The 18,727-nt window shown below is 46.8% G+C and overlaps 3 protein-coding genes across 4 annotated transcripts; 2 read left to right on the top strand and 1 right to left on the bottom strand.

The window, feature by feature from the left end:
• The first annotated feature begins 24 nt into the window (after window positions 1–24).
• Window positions 25–5,377, top strand: tatdn3 (TatD DNase domain containing 3). Its single transcript, XM_076755945.1, has 10 exons — window positions 25–204; window positions 477–509; window positions 795–868; window positions 1,197–1,281; window positions 2,500–2,562; window positions 3,598–3,707; window positions 4,024–4,079; window positions 4,164–4,276; window positions 4,678–4,758; window positions 4,866–5,377. Exons 1-10 carry the CDS (start codon window positions 148–150, stop codon window positions 4,998–5,000), a joined length of 807 nt encoding a protein of 268 aa, XP_076612060.1. The 5' UTR covers window positions 25–147; the 3' UTR covers window positions 5,001–5,377.
• spata45 (spermatogenesis associated 45) lies at window positions 5,182–7,787 on the bottom strand. 2 transcript variants are annotated; one of them, XM_076755947.1, is made up of 3 exons: window positions 7,688–7,787; window positions 6,220–6,549; window positions 5,318–5,457 (listed from the first exon to the last, which is right to left on the bottom strand). In XM_076755947.1, the coding sequence occupies exons 2-3, from the start codon at window positions 6,464–6,466 to the stop codon at window positions 5,438–5,440; spliced, it is 267 nt and encodes an 88-aa protein (XP_076612062.1). In that variant the 5' UTR covers window positions 6,467–6,549; window positions 7,688–7,787; the 3' UTR covers window positions 5,318–5,437. The 2 variants fall into 2 exon arrangements, with proteins under 2 accessions (XP_076612061.1, XP_076612062.1); XM_076755946.1 differs by lacking the exon at window positions 7,688–7,787 and having other exon boundaries at window positions 5,182–5,457; window positions 6,220–6,661.
• Window positions 7,788–7,942: 155 nt separating this feature from the next.
• flvcr1 (FLVCR choline and heme transporter 1) lies at window positions 7,943–18,595 on the top strand. The gene is made up of 10 exons (XM_076755944.1): window positions 7,943–8,962; window positions 9,633–9,777; window positions 10,110–10,250; window positions 11,326–11,393; window positions 12,666–12,769; window positions 13,455–13,565; window positions 14,435–14,540; window positions 14,705–14,816; window positions 14,927–14,994; window positions 15,976–18,595. The coding sequence occupies exons 1-10, from the start codon at window positions 8,258–8,260 to the stop codon at window positions 16,072–16,074; spliced, it is 1,659 nt and encodes a 552-aa protein (XP_076612059.1). The 5' UTR covers window positions 7,943–8,257; the 3' UTR covers window positions 16,075–18,595.
• Window positions 18,596–18,727: the final 132 nt, after the last annotated feature.

Here is an 18,727-nt window from a genome sequence, read left to right as displayed (position 1 = left end):
CTCGCATGAGTTCCCCCCGGAACAACACTTCTCGCATCGCAGCAGTGTTCCGCCCAGCTGTCTGCTATGTTTCGAAAGACAATATTAGCAAATATCGTAGTTTTTCATCGCTGTCGACGCTCTTAGCTCTGATTAATTTGATTTTCGATGGAGCATGGCTTCGTTGACTGTCACTGTCATATATCAGCCCGCGAGTTCGAAGAGGTAGGAGGCTTAACTGAAGAGCCACAAAACGTAGTGTTACATTTAAAAGTACTCGGCCTTCATGGCTTTAAGCGTTTTTGAACTACTTTAAAGTAAATATACTGTGTATTAATATCACAAATAGCACTATGTACTATAAGACCCGTATGTACAACACAGCATTTTAAATTACACTTCCTGTTATCATTTACAGTCTCATTTCAGCTGTTATCTGCAGTTTTCAGGAGATTTCAGATGATTCTTGTTGACTTCACCTCTGTGTCTTAACACAGGATCTGGAGGATGTGATCCAGAGGACCACAGAGGTCAGTTATTAGTTCATCTGTCCAAGACATTAAGACAATGGTCACTAAGTTTGTCACAGCAGTCTGAAATGGACAGACACTGTTACAGGGAACTGAGCTGCTGCTGCTGCTGTCTGTCTGTCTAAATCTTATATTATTCATTTACACAGACTGTAGACTTTGTTGTGGGACTGAGCAGTGTGTGTGTGTGTGTGTGTGTGTGTGTGTGTGTGTGTGTGTGTGTGTGTGTGTGTGTGTGTGTGTGCGTGCGTGCGTGCGTGCGTGCGTGCGTGCGTGCGTGCGCAGGCTGGGGTAAAGACTCTGGTTGCAGTTACAGAAGAAGTCAGAGAGTTTGCCAGAGTTCTGCAGCTGCAGGAGCGGTCTGTATGTCTTCAGTGTTACGCAATCAGAAATCATTTTCCGCTTTAGGAGCCTGTCTTGGACATTAATTGCAGGGTAACTGCACCTGTCAGATCCACGTAGTTAAAGCTGTTTAGTCTCACTAAAATAAAATACTGAAGTGAAATGCCACAGCCTCCAAACTGCACCGACAGTGAGTGCGGAGCTTGTGTAAATGTTCTTTCTCACTGAAGTCCCACGTGTATAAAGTAAAGAAGAAGAAGGTTTACATTGTCCCGTACAGCTGCTCTCAGCTGGCCAGCGCTGTGTTTATTATTCACAGTGTTATGTTAAATTCTTTTCCCACAGATATCCAGATCTGGTGGCTCCATGTTTCGGCATCCACCCGCTGCAGGGTGTCGGGGGCCCCGAGCAGCGCAGCGTGAAGCCTCAGGTAGACAAACAGGCTGCACCTCCTCCATCCTTTGATTATTTGACTTTAATGAGTCTGAGAAAATGAGGAGAGAAACTTAATCCGGTCTGCTCCGTGGAGTCCCAGGTGAGGATAACAGGAAGTGAGGAGTCAGAGTGTGACACAGAGGGAGGGAGGGTGAGGCCTCTGGAGGAGATGAAGGTCTATTTATTTTTTCCATTGAGATCTTATTCAAACTACAAAAACATACACTTTTCTTAAACACCACCTTAAGTATTACAACAGGGACCCTGAGGTTCAGTGTTGTGGAGATAAGGAGAAGAAATTAGTTCAACTTTACTGCTGTCATAGTAATACTCAGGTAGGCAGTTCAATGTAAAGCCTGTAGGCTGTTCTCTCAGGTGTGCTACAACATAAATAAAACACAATACATGCAGTAATCACTGTAGGACTGAGTATTGTACAGTGAGGTAGAGTTGAGCTGAGGTCAGCAGTTTGACAGCTCTGGGATAGAAGACGAGTGTGTCTATAGTCTGGAACTAACGGACGGGGACTCACAGATCAGGTGGTGGCTCAGGTGTGTGTGGGCTCGCTGATGATGCCGTGGCCTAAAGTGAGAATCCTGGAGTGCAGGCTGAGCTCATCCTCCGCAGAGTTTCAACTCTCATCTTGTCTGCTGATTAATCCCGTGGGCCAGAATGTGGAGGCAGACTCTAATTTAATCATTTCCAATTGCTCGATAGCTTATTGAAGCGGGTCAGCTGACCTGGATTAGCTTGAGCTACCAGCAGAGTGCTGTGACACAGGCCTCTCGCCGTCCTTGAAAACCCTTAAAAGTTTGGACGTAAGAAGAAAAAGGAGAAAAAAAAAAACAGAGTGGATGGCCGTCGTTCATGCTTTTTATCAATTTTTCATCAAAAATGCTTGTTTTTTTAGAAGGAAAGCTGATTTTCACTGATCTTTCTGCCTTTATGTGTCTGAAAGTTTCTGTGTTTCCTGCTGCTTCTTCAAACAAAGTCCTCTTATGATCCAAAAGATCCAAACAAGCTGCTGATTATTCAATGGAAGTAACTAAAACTAAATGAAGCAGTAGAGCTTTAAAATGGAGCTCAGAGTTTTCAAAGAAGTTTAAACACTCAAACTTTTGCCCGTCTAAAATCTCCGCTGAAGGAAAACTTGAACAGCGTTTGAGTCAAAGTGAATCTGTCTCAGCTCTGAATAAAGAGATGTTTTCCACAGGACCTGGATGCCGCCCTGCCGCAGTTCTACCAACACAGAGAACGGCTCGTCGCTGTTGGAGAGGTAGACTCTTCACACACACACACACACACACACATAAACACAAGTTTCCTTCTACCTATTTTTACTTTCACAACAGGATTAAGGCGACACACTCGACGTGAAACGTCCTCAGCCCCCGACTGTCACCCTCACTTTAACCGTCTTCTTATCTTAACCATGACGCCATGAGGACAGGACAAAGTGTTCTCGCTCTCAAGGCGTAAAACTCCAATGGTCCTCACAAAGATAGAAGGCTGTGTGCACACACATATAATAGCACACCGCCTCTTTCCACACACACACACACACACACACGCCCCTTTGTGTTGTCTCGCCGTTCATACAGAATATTAATTACACATGCATCATGTGGCTTAAGGATGTTTGCAGATTTAATAAAACATCACACACACACACACACACACACACACACACACACACACACACACACACACACACACACACACGTCGCTGCCCCCCTCAGGTAACAAATCCTAACTTTAGTGTGACTTCTGGTAAAGTAAAGCAGATTAAACCAGTTAAAACTCCCAACTGGCCTCCTAATCTGCCCGGGCCGGAAAAATTAATGAACGCAGTCAGTCACACTCTCTCCCACACAGACACACACACACACACACACACACACACACACGCACACGCACACACACGCACGCACACACACACACACACGCACACGCACACACCCTTCATTCTGTGGTTGTCTGTAATGCTGCAGAGGCTGTTGAGGAATGTGTGTGTTTGTCAGAGCAGATTTCAGGCGTCACAGGACTGAGTCAACAGTCTCACACACTGTGTCCCCCACTGTTGACTTTATGTATCAGGCTTATTAACTGTGCAAAGTAAGAGATTAACAGGAAATCATGTGAAATGCCAACAGGCAAGACACAAAAAGGATGTAATGGCCCAGTGGACGCGGTCTCAGCTTTGTAAAAACACACATTTGAAAGGATTCGCAGCTTGTGTCATGTTAACACTGAGCATTAAGAGGCCTTTGATGAACATTTAATGAAACTTTAATGAAACTTTTGTCTCCAGATCGGTTTGGACTTCACGCCGTGGTTTGCTCCCACTGCGCAGGACAGAGACGACCAGATGAACGTCTTCGTTAAACAGCTCAACGTGGCCAAAGAGCTGGATCTGCCCGTGTGAGCACAGCAGAGGGGAACATTTAGCACATAGAGGTTCACTTTAGTTAGTTTAGTGTGTCCATGTGAATGTTACACCCATGAAAGTCCCTCTGAACAGCCCCAGTCGTCAGTTGCATGTTTTATCTCATTGAGAGTTGGTTTGACTGCGTTTGAATCTGCTTTGCATCGAAGCTCGTGAGCAGAAAATGTGCTGCGACACTCAGCAAGCTTCCTTTCATGGTGGGAAGAGATGATTTATTGTCCACAGAAATCCCAAATGACATGTGAAAATCCACCCACCGATGACTCCTCTTACTTCCTGTTTGCCGCACAGAAACGTCCACTCACGATCAGCTGCTCAGATCACCATTGCGACCATGAGAGAACAAGGTGGGCGCCGCGTTCCATTCTGTCGCGTCCGTTTGTTTATCTGTCTGCACACGTTTGGACACAGACTCTGTGGCTCTCCGTCAGGTATCAGCCGAGCTCTGCTCCATAACTTTGCCGGGAAGCCGTCGGCGGCTCTGGAAGGCGTGAAGGCTGGTTACCTGTTCTCCTTTCCACCTGCTGTCTGCAGGAACCAACAGGTAGGAGTGAATTCAGCCTTTTTATGAGATAATTTACCATTTTTAAAAGGAAACGTGGACAGATAACATATTTTACGAGGCATAAAGTCGGCATTTTGAGCCTCGTGGTCCGTCGATAAGCACAGCACTTTGATGTACATTGTACCATTTATGGTTATACAGGTAGGATGTGCTCAGATAAAAACGGTCCCATTTGGACGATCAACTGTTGCATTTGTCTACATTCTCGCTAAATCCATGAAACTTTGGCCCAGCCTTTGACACGTGCTGCACTATGGGTAAAAAAAACACCCAACTCATAGAATACACAGTGTTTAGTAGCAGTAGTGTCGAAGCAGCATGCAGTGGGAGATGCAGAGTGTACCTGCCGTCCTCACTTGGTTGGTTTTATCACCACACAGAGAGACAGGCTGATCCAGCAGATCCCACTGGAACACATCTGTCTTGAAACCGACTCTCCTGCACTTGGACTCGACCGGCAGGTAAGTTTCAGATGATCAGAATTCATCATGTTCAGACACTCTTGACTCAGCTGCGTCTCCCCTTCAGATGTTTTTTTAATCACCTCCTGCCTCCTTCTGTCCCCCAGGTGAGGAACGAGCCAGGTAACATCGTTCTGTCCTGCCGGCACATCGCTAACGTCAAAGGTCTGTCGCCACACACCGTTCAGCTCGTCGCTGCACAAAATGCTTACAGACTTTTCCCCAAAGCTAACAGGCGCTAACGCTCAGTGCAGCACAGGTGTCTGAAGTGTGAGGTCTGGCCTGAGGGGGGCGCCACAGGAACCAATCCTGCTTTATAGCTTTGTCAGCCTCAGCTGTGTTCTGGGCTTAATACCAACTTTAGCATGAACACAGTGTTGCTAATGATAGCGTGTTAGCATGCTATGATAGCATCAGTGACAGGAATGAGGTCTTCGGGTTTTGAGGTATTTTAATGAAATGTGTTGCACAGATGAACACAAGCAAACAAAACTCCTGCGTGATGAGCAGTGGATGATCGAGTGAGTGTAAGCTCTCAGATGAATGAGTGATGGGATCAGTTGTATGATGATGAATTCTGTTCTCTGTTCATGGAAATAAAATCCTGACAGCGGAGGTGCGTTCAGGTCCCGTGTGTATTTATTGGATTGGCTTGTGAGGTCCCATCAGCCACAGGCGTCTACACCAGGTGTGATTTATCTGGAAGAGAAGAGAAACCAATTAGAAAATCTCATGTGAGATTTGGAGACTGTGAAGATGTTAGTTTTGTTATTTCCTGTTTTATGTTGAAAGTTTTCCTCATGCGTCTTCTTTTGCTTGACTTCCTGTGTTTCCCTGCCTGTGTAACTGTTGATTTGTCTCACCTGTCCCTCGTTAGTCCTCCCTCCTCAGGGTATTTAAGCCACTGTTCCCAGTGTTGTGTGCTCTCGTTTTCGATTTGTTTGCACTCATTTCTTTGGATTTGCCTGCCTCACCATCCCAGGGGCCCTTTGTTTATCACCCTTTCGTCAATAAGTCTTTTGAACTGCACCAGCTCCGACTCAGCAGTCTACATTTGGGTCCAATCTCTTGCTTCCTTGTTTCCCCATTTGCACAAGTCTCTGCGTGCAAGAAAAGGCTAAATTCTCAATGTCTTTTCAAGATGCTTCAGGGTGCCACGTGTGCTGTGGGTGAGGATTCAATCTGTGTACACTCCACCTTCAAACATCTCTATCTCATGCCTTAATTAAAATAAACAGTCTTATCTCTTCTATGAAAGCACCAAACAAGTATTACATCCTGACTATGAGTTCTGTCACTAACAAAGCATGAAATAATGAGACTGTATGAATTATAAACTTTTATCATGTCTTGATATGACAGTCCCTGTGGGATCGTTGCAGAGGTTTTAATTTACGGAAATATTGACAATCACACACTTTCCCTCCCATTGGAGACATTAAGCCAGACAAGCCTTCTTACAGCTCTCCTTGAAGTGCCTTCTCTCCGGAAGCCTTGCGGGGGGCGGCGGCGGCCGCTCGCTGCAGGCTGCCCGGGGCTGCGGCCCGGCGGTCAGAGCGGTGAGGAGGGCCGGGCTGGCCCGCAGGTGACTCGGGTAATGCCTCCTCTCGGTCCTCTCCCAGGCCTGCCGGGGGCTCCCCTCCACCCGACACCACGTCTCCCTCCGCAGGTTCAGCTCCAGCAGAGCTCGCTCCTCACATCCGGACATTGTGGCTTTATCTTTATACGCTGCAGTTTTCCGACAATAAATTATCCAGTTTGTGATGCTGGTGTTTCCATGGCTACGGAAACCTGAAGAAGAGCGCCAAAGATCTTTTATGTTTGAAAGACGAGTCACTCTAATGTAAATTTAAAAAGCTGCTGGAGCTTCTGTGTTTCCCAAAGTCCTTTAAACTTTAATTTCCCCCCTTTTTTTTAGCTTTGTCAGTTGATCTTTTGGCTCCATTTGCACTTCTTAAAAATAAACTACAAACCTTATGACTCAAAAAAGTTCTGACCTTACCATTTAAAATAATCCTACAGATTTTAGGCCAGATTAAAAACAGACTGTATTATTTCATAGTATGCATGAGATAATGTGTGCTTTAATGGTGTGTGTGTGTGTGTGTGTGTGTGTGTGTGTGTGTGTGTGTGTGCGCCAAAATGTCAGGATTCGTCACACCATCCAGTTTTTTCCTCTTGGTGCCTGAAAACAGAGACAGAGTGAGACCTCCCCTCAGCTCTCAGAGAAAGGCTGAAGTCAAAGGTTATTTGATCTTCCTGACACAGACCTGCACACGTCTGAGGGATGTCACGTGCATTTGGTGGAAAAATCTTTAACTGAAGCTCGAGAGCTGATAAATCCTGAAGTTACTCTTTCGGGTTAGTTTAGTCTGCCAGCACCTTGTTTAAGTCCACAGGGTCTACATACATTTCAGGGGTTTTGCACACATATCAGTGAAATGAAATTTGTGTATAACGTGTGGATCACCTGTGGGATCAGACTTCTACCTGCTGCAGTCCCACTGGGTCAAAGGGTGATTAGGATTAGAGCAGATAACAGCCTGAGCATATGGACGGGCTGCTTACAGGGACAAAGCAGCAGCATTACAGGCCTGAAACTGACCTGATAGGAAACGCATGGGTTTTTATCTATATTCAATAATTTTTATTGATTTTTTTCATTGTTTATTTGATTTGTTTGCATTTAGCTCACCATGTCGTCAAGTATTATGAGCTTAAACTGAGATGAAACCTGTGTGCTTGGACATTTATGGAGGCCTAAAATAGACAAAAATCCTTTAGTAAACGGACATTTCAACAATAGCTTAACATGTTGCTAATTAAGATTTAATAATAAAAATACAAATAATTTAGAAGTGAGAGATAGAAGGTCTATTCTAACATTAACTAAACAGAAGGAAGTTTAGTAATTAAGATGAATCATTACTGATTATTACCTCTTATAACATGTGATGGTTATAACGATGCTGGGAATCCACCAAAGCTCATATTTCACTTTACGAGCTGTTGCATCAAGCTTCCACATGGTCACCGATTACGTTCACATTAACAGCCAGGCAGGAGGACAAGATACTACGAGCTGGAGCTGCTCTTCTATTGGCTCCTCAGCATCGGAAGGCCTCGTGTCAGCGTCGACCGAACAAAAGATAGAGGGACCCAGAGAGGCAACGACAGAGAGAGAGAGAGAGAGAGAGAGACGCACCAGGCTGACGGACGAGCGGCACGCTGCTGGAGAGAAGCCGGAAAGGAGGCGGAGGATAGAAGATACCGGGTTTAAGATGAGCAGGGCGCGTTAAAGTAGATTACTTTAATATTTTGTGTCTTATTCTGGTTCACACCGCAGTCATTCATGTTCTCTGAAGAATCGGAGCGGCATCCACAAGTAACCGAATGAGGAAACCGCTTTGTTGTGCGTTTCCTCGCTTCCTGCCTCGCCCCTAGCTGTCATCGCTCGACTCCGCGGCGGGGAAAAAAGAAGAACTGTCAAACAAGCATCATGGTCGCTGGCGAGCTCGTGCAGGAGCATCTGCGCGCGGATACTGGCGCACCTGACGACATCACGGTGGACAGGAAGACCCTCGAGCTGAAGGGAGCCGCCGAGCGATGCGCGAGTGCGACGTACGGAACGGCGCCGACGCGCGGGGCTGCGGAGACCGACACCGACCGGGCGCTGGAGCAGGAGAAGGAGGTGCCGGCGGATGAAAGAGAGGCGATGCTGCCCAACGGAGGAGGAGGAGGACAAGCGGAGGAGAAGAAGCTGGAGACGAGGCTGTACTGGCGCCGGTTCGCCGTGCTGACCGTGTTCAGCCTGTACTCTTTGGTGAACGCCTTCCAGTGGATCCAGTACAGCATCATCACCAACGTGTTCACCCAGTACTACGGGGTGAGCAACGAGGAGGTGAACTGGCTCTCCATCGTCTACATGCTCGCCTACGTGCCGCTCATCTTCCCCGCCACCTGGCTGCTGGACCGGAAGGGTCTGCGGCTCACGGCCCTGCTGGGCGCCGGCCTCAACTGCGCCGGCGCCTGGCTCAAGTGCACCAGCGTGAGCCCCGAGCTGTTCGGGGTCACCCTCACCGCGCAGGTCGTCTGCTCCGTGGCGCAGGTGTTCATCCTCGGCCTGCCGTCCCGCATAGCCTCGGTGTGGTTCGGACCGCGCGAGGTTTCAACCGCGTGCGCCACGGCCGTGCTCGGGAACCAGGTCAGTGTGCGCGTGCCACAGATTATTGAAAGGCTGTAGTTGACAGCGTGTTTTTGGGTTAGAGACTGTGTGATAGTGAAGAGAACAGAGGAGAATGGAGGAGACACGGGGGAGAGATGGAGTATAAAAGGATTTATACATGAAATTAACAATAAATGAGGATAAATGATGACAGAACAGACTGCAGGACAGTCACTGACTCCAAAGAGGCACAACAGACCTGCAGCAAACAAGGACGTTATCACCAACACTGTCTCAGTGTTCAGTGTCATCAAATATATTTAACAACAACAGTAGAGTTAGTTAACCAGATTTCTCTCTGTGTGTCTTTGTGTGTCTCTGTGTGTCTCTGTGTCTCTGTGTGTCTCTATGTCTCTGTGTGTCTCTGTGTGTCTGTGTGTCTTTATGTGTCTCTGTGTGTCTCTCTGTCTCTGTGTGTCTCTGTGTGTCTCTGTGTGTCTTTATGTGTCTCTGTGTCTCTTTGTGTCTCTATGTCTCTGTGTGTCTCTGTGTCTCTTTGTGTCTCTATGTCTCTGTGTGTCTGTGTGTCTCTGTGTGTCTGTGTGTCTCTGTGTGTCTCTATGTCTCTGTGTGTCTCTGTGTCTCTTTGTGTCTCTATGTCTCTGTGTGTCTGTGTGTCTCTGCGTGTCTCTGCGTCCCTCGTCCTCAGTTGGGAACAGCCATCGGCTTCCTGTTGCCTCCAGTTTTGGTTCCCAACACGCCCGACAACCCTGAACTGACGGGTCACAACATCAGCATCATGTTCTACGGCACGGCCGCCGTCTCCACGGGCCTCTTCATCCTCACTGTTATAGGTACACACACACGCACACACACACACACGTGCACACACACACACTGCCTATGTGCCGCTCGCCATCTGTTCCAGTTCCAGATTCTCGGGTCTCCTGAAAGTTGTGTGGGGTGTCCACAGGCACAGATCTGATTCGATGTAGGCCCCTTCCTCTGAGGACCACTTGTCCTCATGAGGGTGAAATTTCCCAGAAACCTTCCACAGCGGGGACATTGATTGGTTGTTTTATGTTGTGATATTTGCAGTTTTTATTACACGAGGGAACATCATCATGTATTTATCTCTCATTCTGACAAACAGAGAGCTAACACATGCTTGGCTTGTCCCCGACAGTCATAAAGGACCGCCCCCCCCTCCCTCCCAGTCAAGCCCAGGCCGTCCTGCCAGACTCCCCTCCTGAAGATTACTCCTACAAACAGTCCATCATCAACCTGCTAAAGAATAAGGCCTTCGTCCTGCTGCTCATCAGCTACGGTAAGTTAGAAACCATGAAGTCAAACACGCTCAGATCTGCAGTGACGGTCAGTGAGTGGAGGTCAAGGGTCAGCAGCCAATGAGCTCAGGTCAGTCTTCATCTTTACGACAACAGAAATCTGATGTCAGAGATCCTGTACAGCACGTGTGCGTGGACACAGCGAAGGACACAGTCTGTCTCCTGCATCCAGACACGTCAAGCACGATTACAAGTACATTTACCACAAATACTACTATCACTACTGCTGCTGCTACTACTACCTCTACTACAGAATTAATACTACTGCTTCTACTTTCACCACTTACTAGTCCTACTGTCACTCCTACCATTATCAAAATGATCAAAACTAATACTTTTATTATTGCAACTACTGATACTAAGATTATTATCATCACACAATTACGACTACTATTAAGCCCATTACTGCTCCTACTACTACCACTAATACTACTGCATCTGCTGCCACCACTACAACAAATATTACCTCAACTGTACCACAAATCTTTTAGTATTTGTAGTGTTTCCATTAGTACAACTACTGCTATGTTAATTCATACTGCAGCTGCCACTGTTCACACATTGGCACTGATATACCTTTAAGTATATTGAAGTCGACTTGATTTTCACTGGTGTGAAAGCATAATTCAAGCCCTCACACAGTCCAGACGCTGAGACATCACGAAGGCCACGTTGAGGCTGCAGGTGCTCGTCTGCACTCTCATGTTTCCAGCGTGACCATCTCATGACACACGTCGTTTCCACATGACTCCTGCGTGTGTGTGACGCCACAACACGCACACACCTCACAGCTCACCTCGTGTAAATGATCCACCGCACCGTCACACCGCCTCTCCTCTTCCTCAGCCCGACACCTTTGTTTTCTTCTGGATCAGAGTGCACACAAATGCACTGTGTTTGTGACTGAAAACAACGTCCTTTAGAAACAGCATTTCTGTCTCATCGGATTCGTCGTGGACAAAGTGAACTCTAAGCTGAGTGGATTCACTTTGTACACTGGGCGGCTGAACGTGAAACTAAGCGCGGCCTCCGCTGCCTCTTTGTTTGTGTCTGCAGGTATAATGACGGGCTCCTTCTACTCTGTCTCCACACTGCTCAACCAGATGATCATGGACTGCTACGAGGTAAAAAAAAAAAACTCAAACAAGCTGCTGAAGCTCGTCTTTCTGGCCCTCACTTCTGTCTGTTTCAGCTGGGATTCAAGGGAGGACACACTTTAAAAATGAAACTTGCTCCAGATATTCATGGTCTGCAGAGGGTGAATCCCAAAACCTCTGGCGGTCGTCTGACTCGCCCTCTAGCGCCTCATTTTTCCACTTGTACGTCAAGTTAACGACAGGACGCTTTATAGGCTAATATTAGCATGCTAACATGCTAAACGTTATGCTAAATGTACACTAGCATGTTAGGCTGCTTACTGTTCATGTTAACATGTTAGCATGCACGCTACAAGCTAAATGTTATCATGTAGCATGCTAACTGCACATGTCGATTTAGCTTTTTTCCTTTAGTTTTTTTGTCTTGTTCACACAAATCAGAACATGAACAATATGTTTCCTAATGGCTGTTCTGTTCTGTTTGAATGTGCTGGTTGCCTTTTGCCGCCGAACCTTAGCTGTGTTGTTTCCTGTCTCGCTTTCCCTTCACTGCTGTGACACAGAGCAGGTCTAACAACGTCATCGTGGAACAGTCTGTGAGACTGCAGATCATGATCAGCACGTCCACCGCAGACACGCTTAAAGCTTTAGTGCACCGTGTATCTCGTGGTTAAAATGCCCGTAAAAAGAGGTGGAGGGAAACTGGATGGAGAGGAAGGAGGAGAGGAAGGAGGAGAGGAAGAGGAGCGGAGAGAGAAAAGAACAAAGAAACGTCTGATGGCTTTGATGAGACATGAGCTTATTGTCTGAGTTCATTAGCTGTTTTCACGCATGCCTGCTGCCCACCATAACACTGTCAGTGCGCGCGCACACACAGACACACACACACACACACACACACAGACACACACACACAGAACAATGATGGAGAGAAAGACTGATTTGTTCACTCTAAAGCACTTCATTCTTATTCTCTCTCTCTCTCACACACACACACACACACACACAGACAGTTTAGTCTCAGCCTTACACACTAACCCTGTCACACACGGAGATGTTCACCCTCGCTTGAACTTATAAACCCCCCCCCCCCAGCTGAACTGTCAGATGACTTAACAGCTCTGTCCCACTGCTGCAAATCCCCCCAGCTAACACCCCTCCCTCATATACGGGACATGTGACTGGCCTAAAGACCACCTGTGAGTTGATGAGTGTAAAGGAGCGTAAAAGCTTTTTCAGTCAGCTGTTTGTTTCCACTGAGAGCACGTCGACATCCACGACCTCCTCTGCTCCCCTCAGAACCAGGAGCTGAACGCTGGGAGGATTGGTTTGACTCTGGTTGTTGCTGGGATGGTCGGCTCCATCCTCTGCGGCCTGTGGCTGGACCACACAAAGACATACAAGTAGGCCGCATACACACACACACACACACACACACACACACACACACACGCTTTTCCCACCTGTAAATTACAAATGATCAGGTTATTAAAGGATGATGGTGCAGTAATACAACATTACAGTATGCAGTATTAAGATTATACATTCGTCTATTAACAGTCATCGAAAAGATCCTAAAAATCAGGCTCAGTTATGACATGGCCAAAAGTATGTGGACAGGTAAAGGCTGCATTCCTGGCTGGAGGCTGCTGATGCTGGACGATAAAGGTCAGGCTCAGTCCGTGTTTGTGTCCGACGGAGTTCATGTCAGGAGACTGAAAACTGTTCCTTCACAAACCTCGAAAAGCAGAGCACGGCAGGTGTGTCCACATACTTCTGGAACGTTGTATTATGTTGTCATATAATGTCAGAGCTGTATCAAGTGGCGCATAACAAAACAAACGCTCCAGCCGGGAGGGATGCAGTGAAATGAAACCTGAGACAATCAAGTTGGAAGGGGTTGAGAGAGCACGAATCCTGACCCCACCCAAACCGGTCAGGCTGGGCCAGATCAGATTGTAGCCCTGCGAGCGGTGCTGTGGTTCAATGTGCCTCCATACAGTAGTTTCACATGAGGGAGTCACATGACGTGCAGGCAGCGATCACATCAGTGACTGGAACAGCCAATCATCTGTGCCCGTTTCACAGGATGACGACGCTCATCGTGTACATCCTGTCCTTTCTGGGCATGCTGGTCTTCACCTTCACTCTGGACCTCGACAACATCTACCTGGTCTTCTTCACCGCTGGAGTTCTGGGGTACGACGCGCCTGATTCACTAAATTAAGCACAGAATCACATTTACATTGTGTCTGCTACAGATACGTCTGATATATGTCCTATTATCTATATTTGAATCTATGTGAAAGTGTGAACTGATGTTCCAAACGCAGGTCTGTATTCGTCAGAGTAAATACAGGGCTCCTTGCCAAGCTCACACACTGCCATATCTGACAGAATCAAATGTAACGCAGGCCTGAGGCAGCTCTGTGAAACAGGATCTAACACATGTCGCTGCAGCGGGTTCATGTGTGCACGTTAAACACTGAGCTGGTGGGTGCAGGGTGGAGGAGGGGCGTCTGCAGAGGGCTCGTAGAGACCGACGGCTGCTCAGTCCACACTGCTCCCTCCTTCCATTCACAGCACTGACCTTCACAGTCTCAGTTCAAAGAGCGATCATATGTAAAATTGAAAGCGAATGATTGATGAACTTTGGTGAAATATTCCTTTGAGCCTTGCCGAGCTCTCAGACGAGTCATCGCCGCCTACGTCTCCTAAAATCTGTATTTTCTTTTTGTGTTAAAAGTTAAAAAACATGCAAATCTAAATGTAAAAGAGAAGCAAAAGAGTGAAGTTGAGTTCAGTCAAAGATCTGAATTTGTCATTAGTGATCGCAGAGCTGCTAAAACACGCTGAACACAGATGCTGGGATTCAAACCAGCAACTGTTTGTTAAACCGTTTAAATGCTGCTGTCAAAGCAGGTCGTCCAGACAGGGCGTGAGCTCGGCCTCTCTCTGTCGTAGGTTTAAACACACCTGCTGCAGACGTGAAGCAGGCGGTGTGTCGATGTTTACATCTGAAGACAAATTCACGTTTCCAAAATGACTCCAGTGTGTCCGTGTCCCAGGTTCTTCATGACGGGTTACCTTCCTCTGGGCTTCGAGTTCGGAGTGGAGATCACCTACCCGGAGTCTGAGGGGACCTCGTCGGGGCTCCTCAATGCTTTTGCACAGGTATCACAGCGTTCCACTGAAGTGTCCTGAAGGAGCTGCGTTCACATTCAGTGACAGATATTAGGATAGCTTTTGTTGTTTAAGTGCTGATTTGTAACTGTAGTGTGTGTGTGTGTGTGTGTGTGTGTGTGTGTGTGTGTGTGTGTGTGTGTGTGTGTGTGTAGATATTTGGGATTATTTTCACTCTGATTCAGGGCAAACTGACCACAGACTACAATCCACTGATTGGAAATGTCTTCCTCTGCGCCTGGATCTTCCTGGGAATACTGCTCACTGGTAGGCTGTGTGTGTGTGTGTGTTTGTTTGTTTGTTTGTTTGTTTGTTTGTTTGTGCATGTAAATATTAGATAATATTAGAAATGTAACTTTTCCCTGTTTGTGTTTCAGCCTTAATTAAGTCAGAACTGAAAAGACACAACATCAACATGAGAGCAGACACCAACCACCTGCAAGCAGTGAGTGCACGAAGACACACACACACACACACACACACACACGCGCACACACACACACACACACACACACACACACACACACACAGGTTTACAGTCGATCTGTGGGTGATTTGTATAACTATAACCACAGATGAGTCAGTGTTTTTGTAGTATCTTTGTGTGTTTCTCACTCTTTCATGAAGATGTCTGCCATGGCTGTGGAGAGCCCTTCAGAGAGGACGGCATTCGGTCTGAGCGTCTCTTTGTGCAGTATTTGTCCTCAAACTGGCGTCCCACGGTGTGACATTATGAGGAGACAGATTCTTGAACCTGTCTCTGCGCTGCCTGAACAGAGGCCTTGTCACTTTGGACATTAAGCGTCCTCTGTGCCTCTGCTCTGGAACACAAACTGCCCTGTGAACAGACAAAGCTATAAAGTCGTTTCTCTTCTTGAACGTAACCTCGCCACCGGCTGATTATCCCAAATGATTTCTGAAGGCGCCCAGCAAATCAGCCCTCAGACAAGCCAGGCCATTAAATCTGCTTGTGTGGACACTTAAGTCTTTTTTCCATGTTCCCACCGTCCCGCTGAGTCAGTGCTGAAGTGCCCTTCAGAGAAGGTAAATCATCCAGCCCTTCCTCTCCTTCCTCCTCATCCTCAGCCCAGAGTTTTCCAGTTTAAGCTTTGGCCTCTGTAACCTCCTCAGTTCATCTTCTCACAGCTTCACTGTCTTCAGCGTGACGCCATCTGGTGGTGATATAAAGAAAGACACACGGATGAATGGACTCATGAGGCTGCAGCACCTGTCAACAGAATTGATTCATTTGTCTTAATAATGATTTAAAATCCACTATAATCATATGAAGTAACTTTCAACTGGCAATAGATTATGTTTGGCTGCTTTGGTGCAGTGGAAATCATCTGAACGCTGAATTATGATCAGTCATATTCACTCATGAGGACTTGTTTTGCTGATCGCCATCTGAATTTCTTCCTCCTAGCTTCCTGCTGACTGTCCCGGGGACTTTCCTGCAGAAAAGAGAGCCAATGGCGGCAAGCTGGAGCCCTCGATCAGCTTCTCCCGTGAAACCTCACTGTGAGCCCCTGAAGTCGCTGGATGGAAGGACAGATAAGGCGTCCCTGCTGCCCTGGGATACACGGTGGCACCGCCGTCTACGTGAAGTAGCTAAAGGTGCACTTGATTTTCATTGGCAAGCATAATCTCCTTGATAATTGGAAAACTGGAGGTTCTGGACGTGAGCCAAGTCTAATGAAGCACAGCCACAATCTACAGTGGATTCAAGCTGGGCGGGCGGCCAAAAAGGAGAGGAGCAGCTCCTTCAAAGCTGTGTGACTCCTTCACAGCTCCTCCAGGTCCCTCATGCTCCCAAACACTTGCACAGATGAAGCTTTACCTCCAACTGACAGAACTTTGGGTTTTATCCTTGAATGATTAAAAAAAATGCAACCAGCGACAGCAGAAGAAGCTCGGCTGCACTTTATTCGCACTGCAGGTGAAGCACGGCGCTCCTGCTTTGGTTCCTGCGTGAAAAACAAGCTTCCAGTTCTTAGATCAGCGTCACAAGGTTCATTGTCGTTGAAACACAGTACTGATGTGACAGATCACAGCAGCAGGTGAAGCTTTCAGAGGCTTCAGGTGTTTGGGAGGTGGAACTTCAGAGCCGTTCTGTTTGCTTGCTGCGGCTGCGCACGGCCAGCGTTTCCTGAGTTTACTTGAATTATACTTTCACGCTCCAGACCGGCGCTGCCACGGTGAAGGAGTTTTGTTGGTTTGGCATGACTCAGCAGCGCGGTATGCGGTACTTTTGTTTGTTTTTGCTGATTATTTTGCCCGGGGTACAGCAGGATCATGTTCAATCTTAGTACAATATTTCATCTTAGTGCCTGCTCATACTGCTCACCCGCCTCCTCCTGCCTCCTGACTGTGCTGCAGCTGAGCTGAGTTGGGATAATTAGCAGGGCAGCCTGTGGTTTCTGCTGATTTCTGCTGATTTCTGCTGCCGCTGCTTCCAGAAGGAGTGAGCCTGAGGCTTTGTGACTTTCTCCTGTGCAGCACTGATCCGATCGTAGGACACCGATGTGTTTGAGATCCTGTGATTTGGGGGTTTTGAGTCGCAGAGAGAGAAAGCGTTTTAGACAGCACTTCTGCTGAATCTCCTCAGCCGAGCCGCTCTTCTCCTTTTATTTGCGTGCACTCTACAGCTGAGCAATTAGTTGAAATATCTTTGAATATCCACACGGCAGGAGCTTAAACGTGTCATGACGTAGCATTATAAATGAAGAGATGCCCCGGCCCACAAATCACATTCTCCAGACGGAGAGAAACATGCATGTTTGATCCTCTTCCCACTGAAAGCGTCACTCATCACAATCCTGATATCTGCCAAACAATCTCTGTGATTTTTGTTCACATCGTTCAGCTCTGCCGCATGCGTGTTAACATGTGGCATCACGTGTTTGTGGTGGTCGACTTGTCATCATGACAGCCCTGCTTGTGTGTGCGTTAATGTTGCTTCATTTGATTCCTTCTTTCCAAATGAAACTGGTCATGCCAGTTTTCAAAGAGGATTCATGTTTTTTTAATTAAAATAACTGTGCACGCTTTGTTTTAGTCTGCATAATAACAGCAGATGCTGTCACTAATGATATGACTGTACTGTAAGTCCGAGGAGGTCTAGACAATTACAAAAGTCCATAAACTGACACTGTAAGATCCTCACAGGTTCTTATCTGCAGCTTCTTTCCTCGACCGATGTTTACATGTGAATGTGCTTTTTATTTCCTGATGTCTGTAAAGTTAAACTGTGACTGAGCTGGTAAAGTCACTCACTCCATTCATGACAAATGATCAAGGCACAAGAGCAAAGACTTGTATTTAGGTTCCAGACGTGCATCCCTGAGCTTTTTCCATCTTCTGCTTCCCTGAAGTCTCCACCACAAAGAGACGAAGGGAGCGGAGGCGAAGGGTTCAAGAAGATGAGACAGCTGACATACAGAATATGTGCTGGATTCACCACCAGGCTGGCTTGTACAGCAGAACTGTGCTGCAGCGTTTTCCTCCACAAACCACTGCGGACCAAACAGAATGTGAACATGTTCTGAGTTCAGTGCACAAAAGCAAACTCACGCACAAGTTTTCTACTCCAGTGCATGACTGCACGCGTCTTTGACGTTCACTCCTGTCTGTCACGAGGCAGAATCTGCCTGTGGGCCAGCTCGAGCGGCTGTTTGTCAGAGGCACAGCGCCATCTTTCTGCAGCAGCGCAGAGCAACAAGGCGAGCAGAGGGGAGAAGCACAAACGTGTTTAATTCTTTCTGGGACAGAAAAAGATGGAGGTTTATCTTCAGATCCATTTGTTCATTTCCTGTTAAAATTTGACTTTCTTGTAGCTTTCGCTGTAACTCAAAGTACTTTTTTTTACTTAAGTGTGAATGAATGTCGCCAACTTTTCCTGTTTCAGAAAAGATGCTAAAGTGTGTTTAGCTCTTTAGCTTTAGCTTCCTCTTTTGTGTGAAGTCTGTCTGCTCTGGATGGTTTTCAGAACAGCAGTTTTTTTTTTTTGTTTTAAGGGAAATGTCTCTAAAAGATAAACCCTGTAATGATTTTCTGTGGTAAAAATATATTTAAGGCTGTTTTGGCTTTTTTTCACCAAGCGTCTGAGATGACTCCAACAGGCTTTTCAGCTATTGAGATTTTATTTTTGTTAATATACCTCGACCCCGTGTTTCCAC

Source organism: Chaetodon auriga, chromosome 18 (genome assembly GCF_051107435.1).
Source record: "Chaetodon auriga isolate fChaAug3 chromosome 18, fChaAug3.hap1, whole genome shotgun sequence".
In the NCBI taxonomy this organism is placed as follows: Eukaryota; Metazoa; Chordata; class Actinopteri; order Chaetodontiformes; family Chaetodontidae; genus Chaetodon; species Chaetodon auriga.
The sequence above is the reverse complement of the archived record's forward strand: the minus strand, read 5'-3'. Positions and strand labels throughout refer to the sequence as shown.

Bases quoted from the DNA above. Each gene is read 5' to 3' on its own strand.
- spata45 (XM_076755947.1), bottom strand. From the start codon at position 6,466: ATGTCCGGATGTGAGGAGCGAGCTCTGCTGGAGCTGAACCTGCGGAGG. The intron at 5,458-6,219 runs GTAAGAAGGCTT...CTTCTCTTCCAG, and splicing joins AAGGCACTTCAAGGAGAGCT to ATAAATCACACCTGGTGTAG.
- tatdn3 (XM_076755945.1), top strand. From the start codon at position 148: ATGGAGCATGGCTTCGTTGACTGTCACTGTCATATATCAGCCCGCGAG. The intron at 2,563-3,597 runs GTAGACTCTTCA...TTTTGTCTCCAG, and splicing joins GGCTCGTCGCTGTTGGAGAG to ATCGGTTTGGACTTCACGCC. The intron at 4,080-4,163 runs GTGGGCGCCGCG...GCTCTCCGTCAG, and splicing joins TGCGACCATGAGAGAACAAG to GTATCAGCCGAGCTCTGCTC.
- flvcr1 (XM_076755944.1), top strand. From the start codon at position 8,258: ATGGTCGCTGGCGAGCTCGTGCAGGAGCATCTGCGCGCGGATACTGGC. The intron at 9,778-10,109 runs GTACACACACAC...TGTCCCCGACAG, and splicing joins CTTCATCCTCACTGTTATAG to TCATAAAGGACCGCCCCCCC. The intron at 10,251-11,325 runs GTAAGTTAGAAA...TTGTGTCTGCAG, and splicing joins CCTGCTGCTCATCAGCTACG to GTATAATGACGGGCTCCTTC.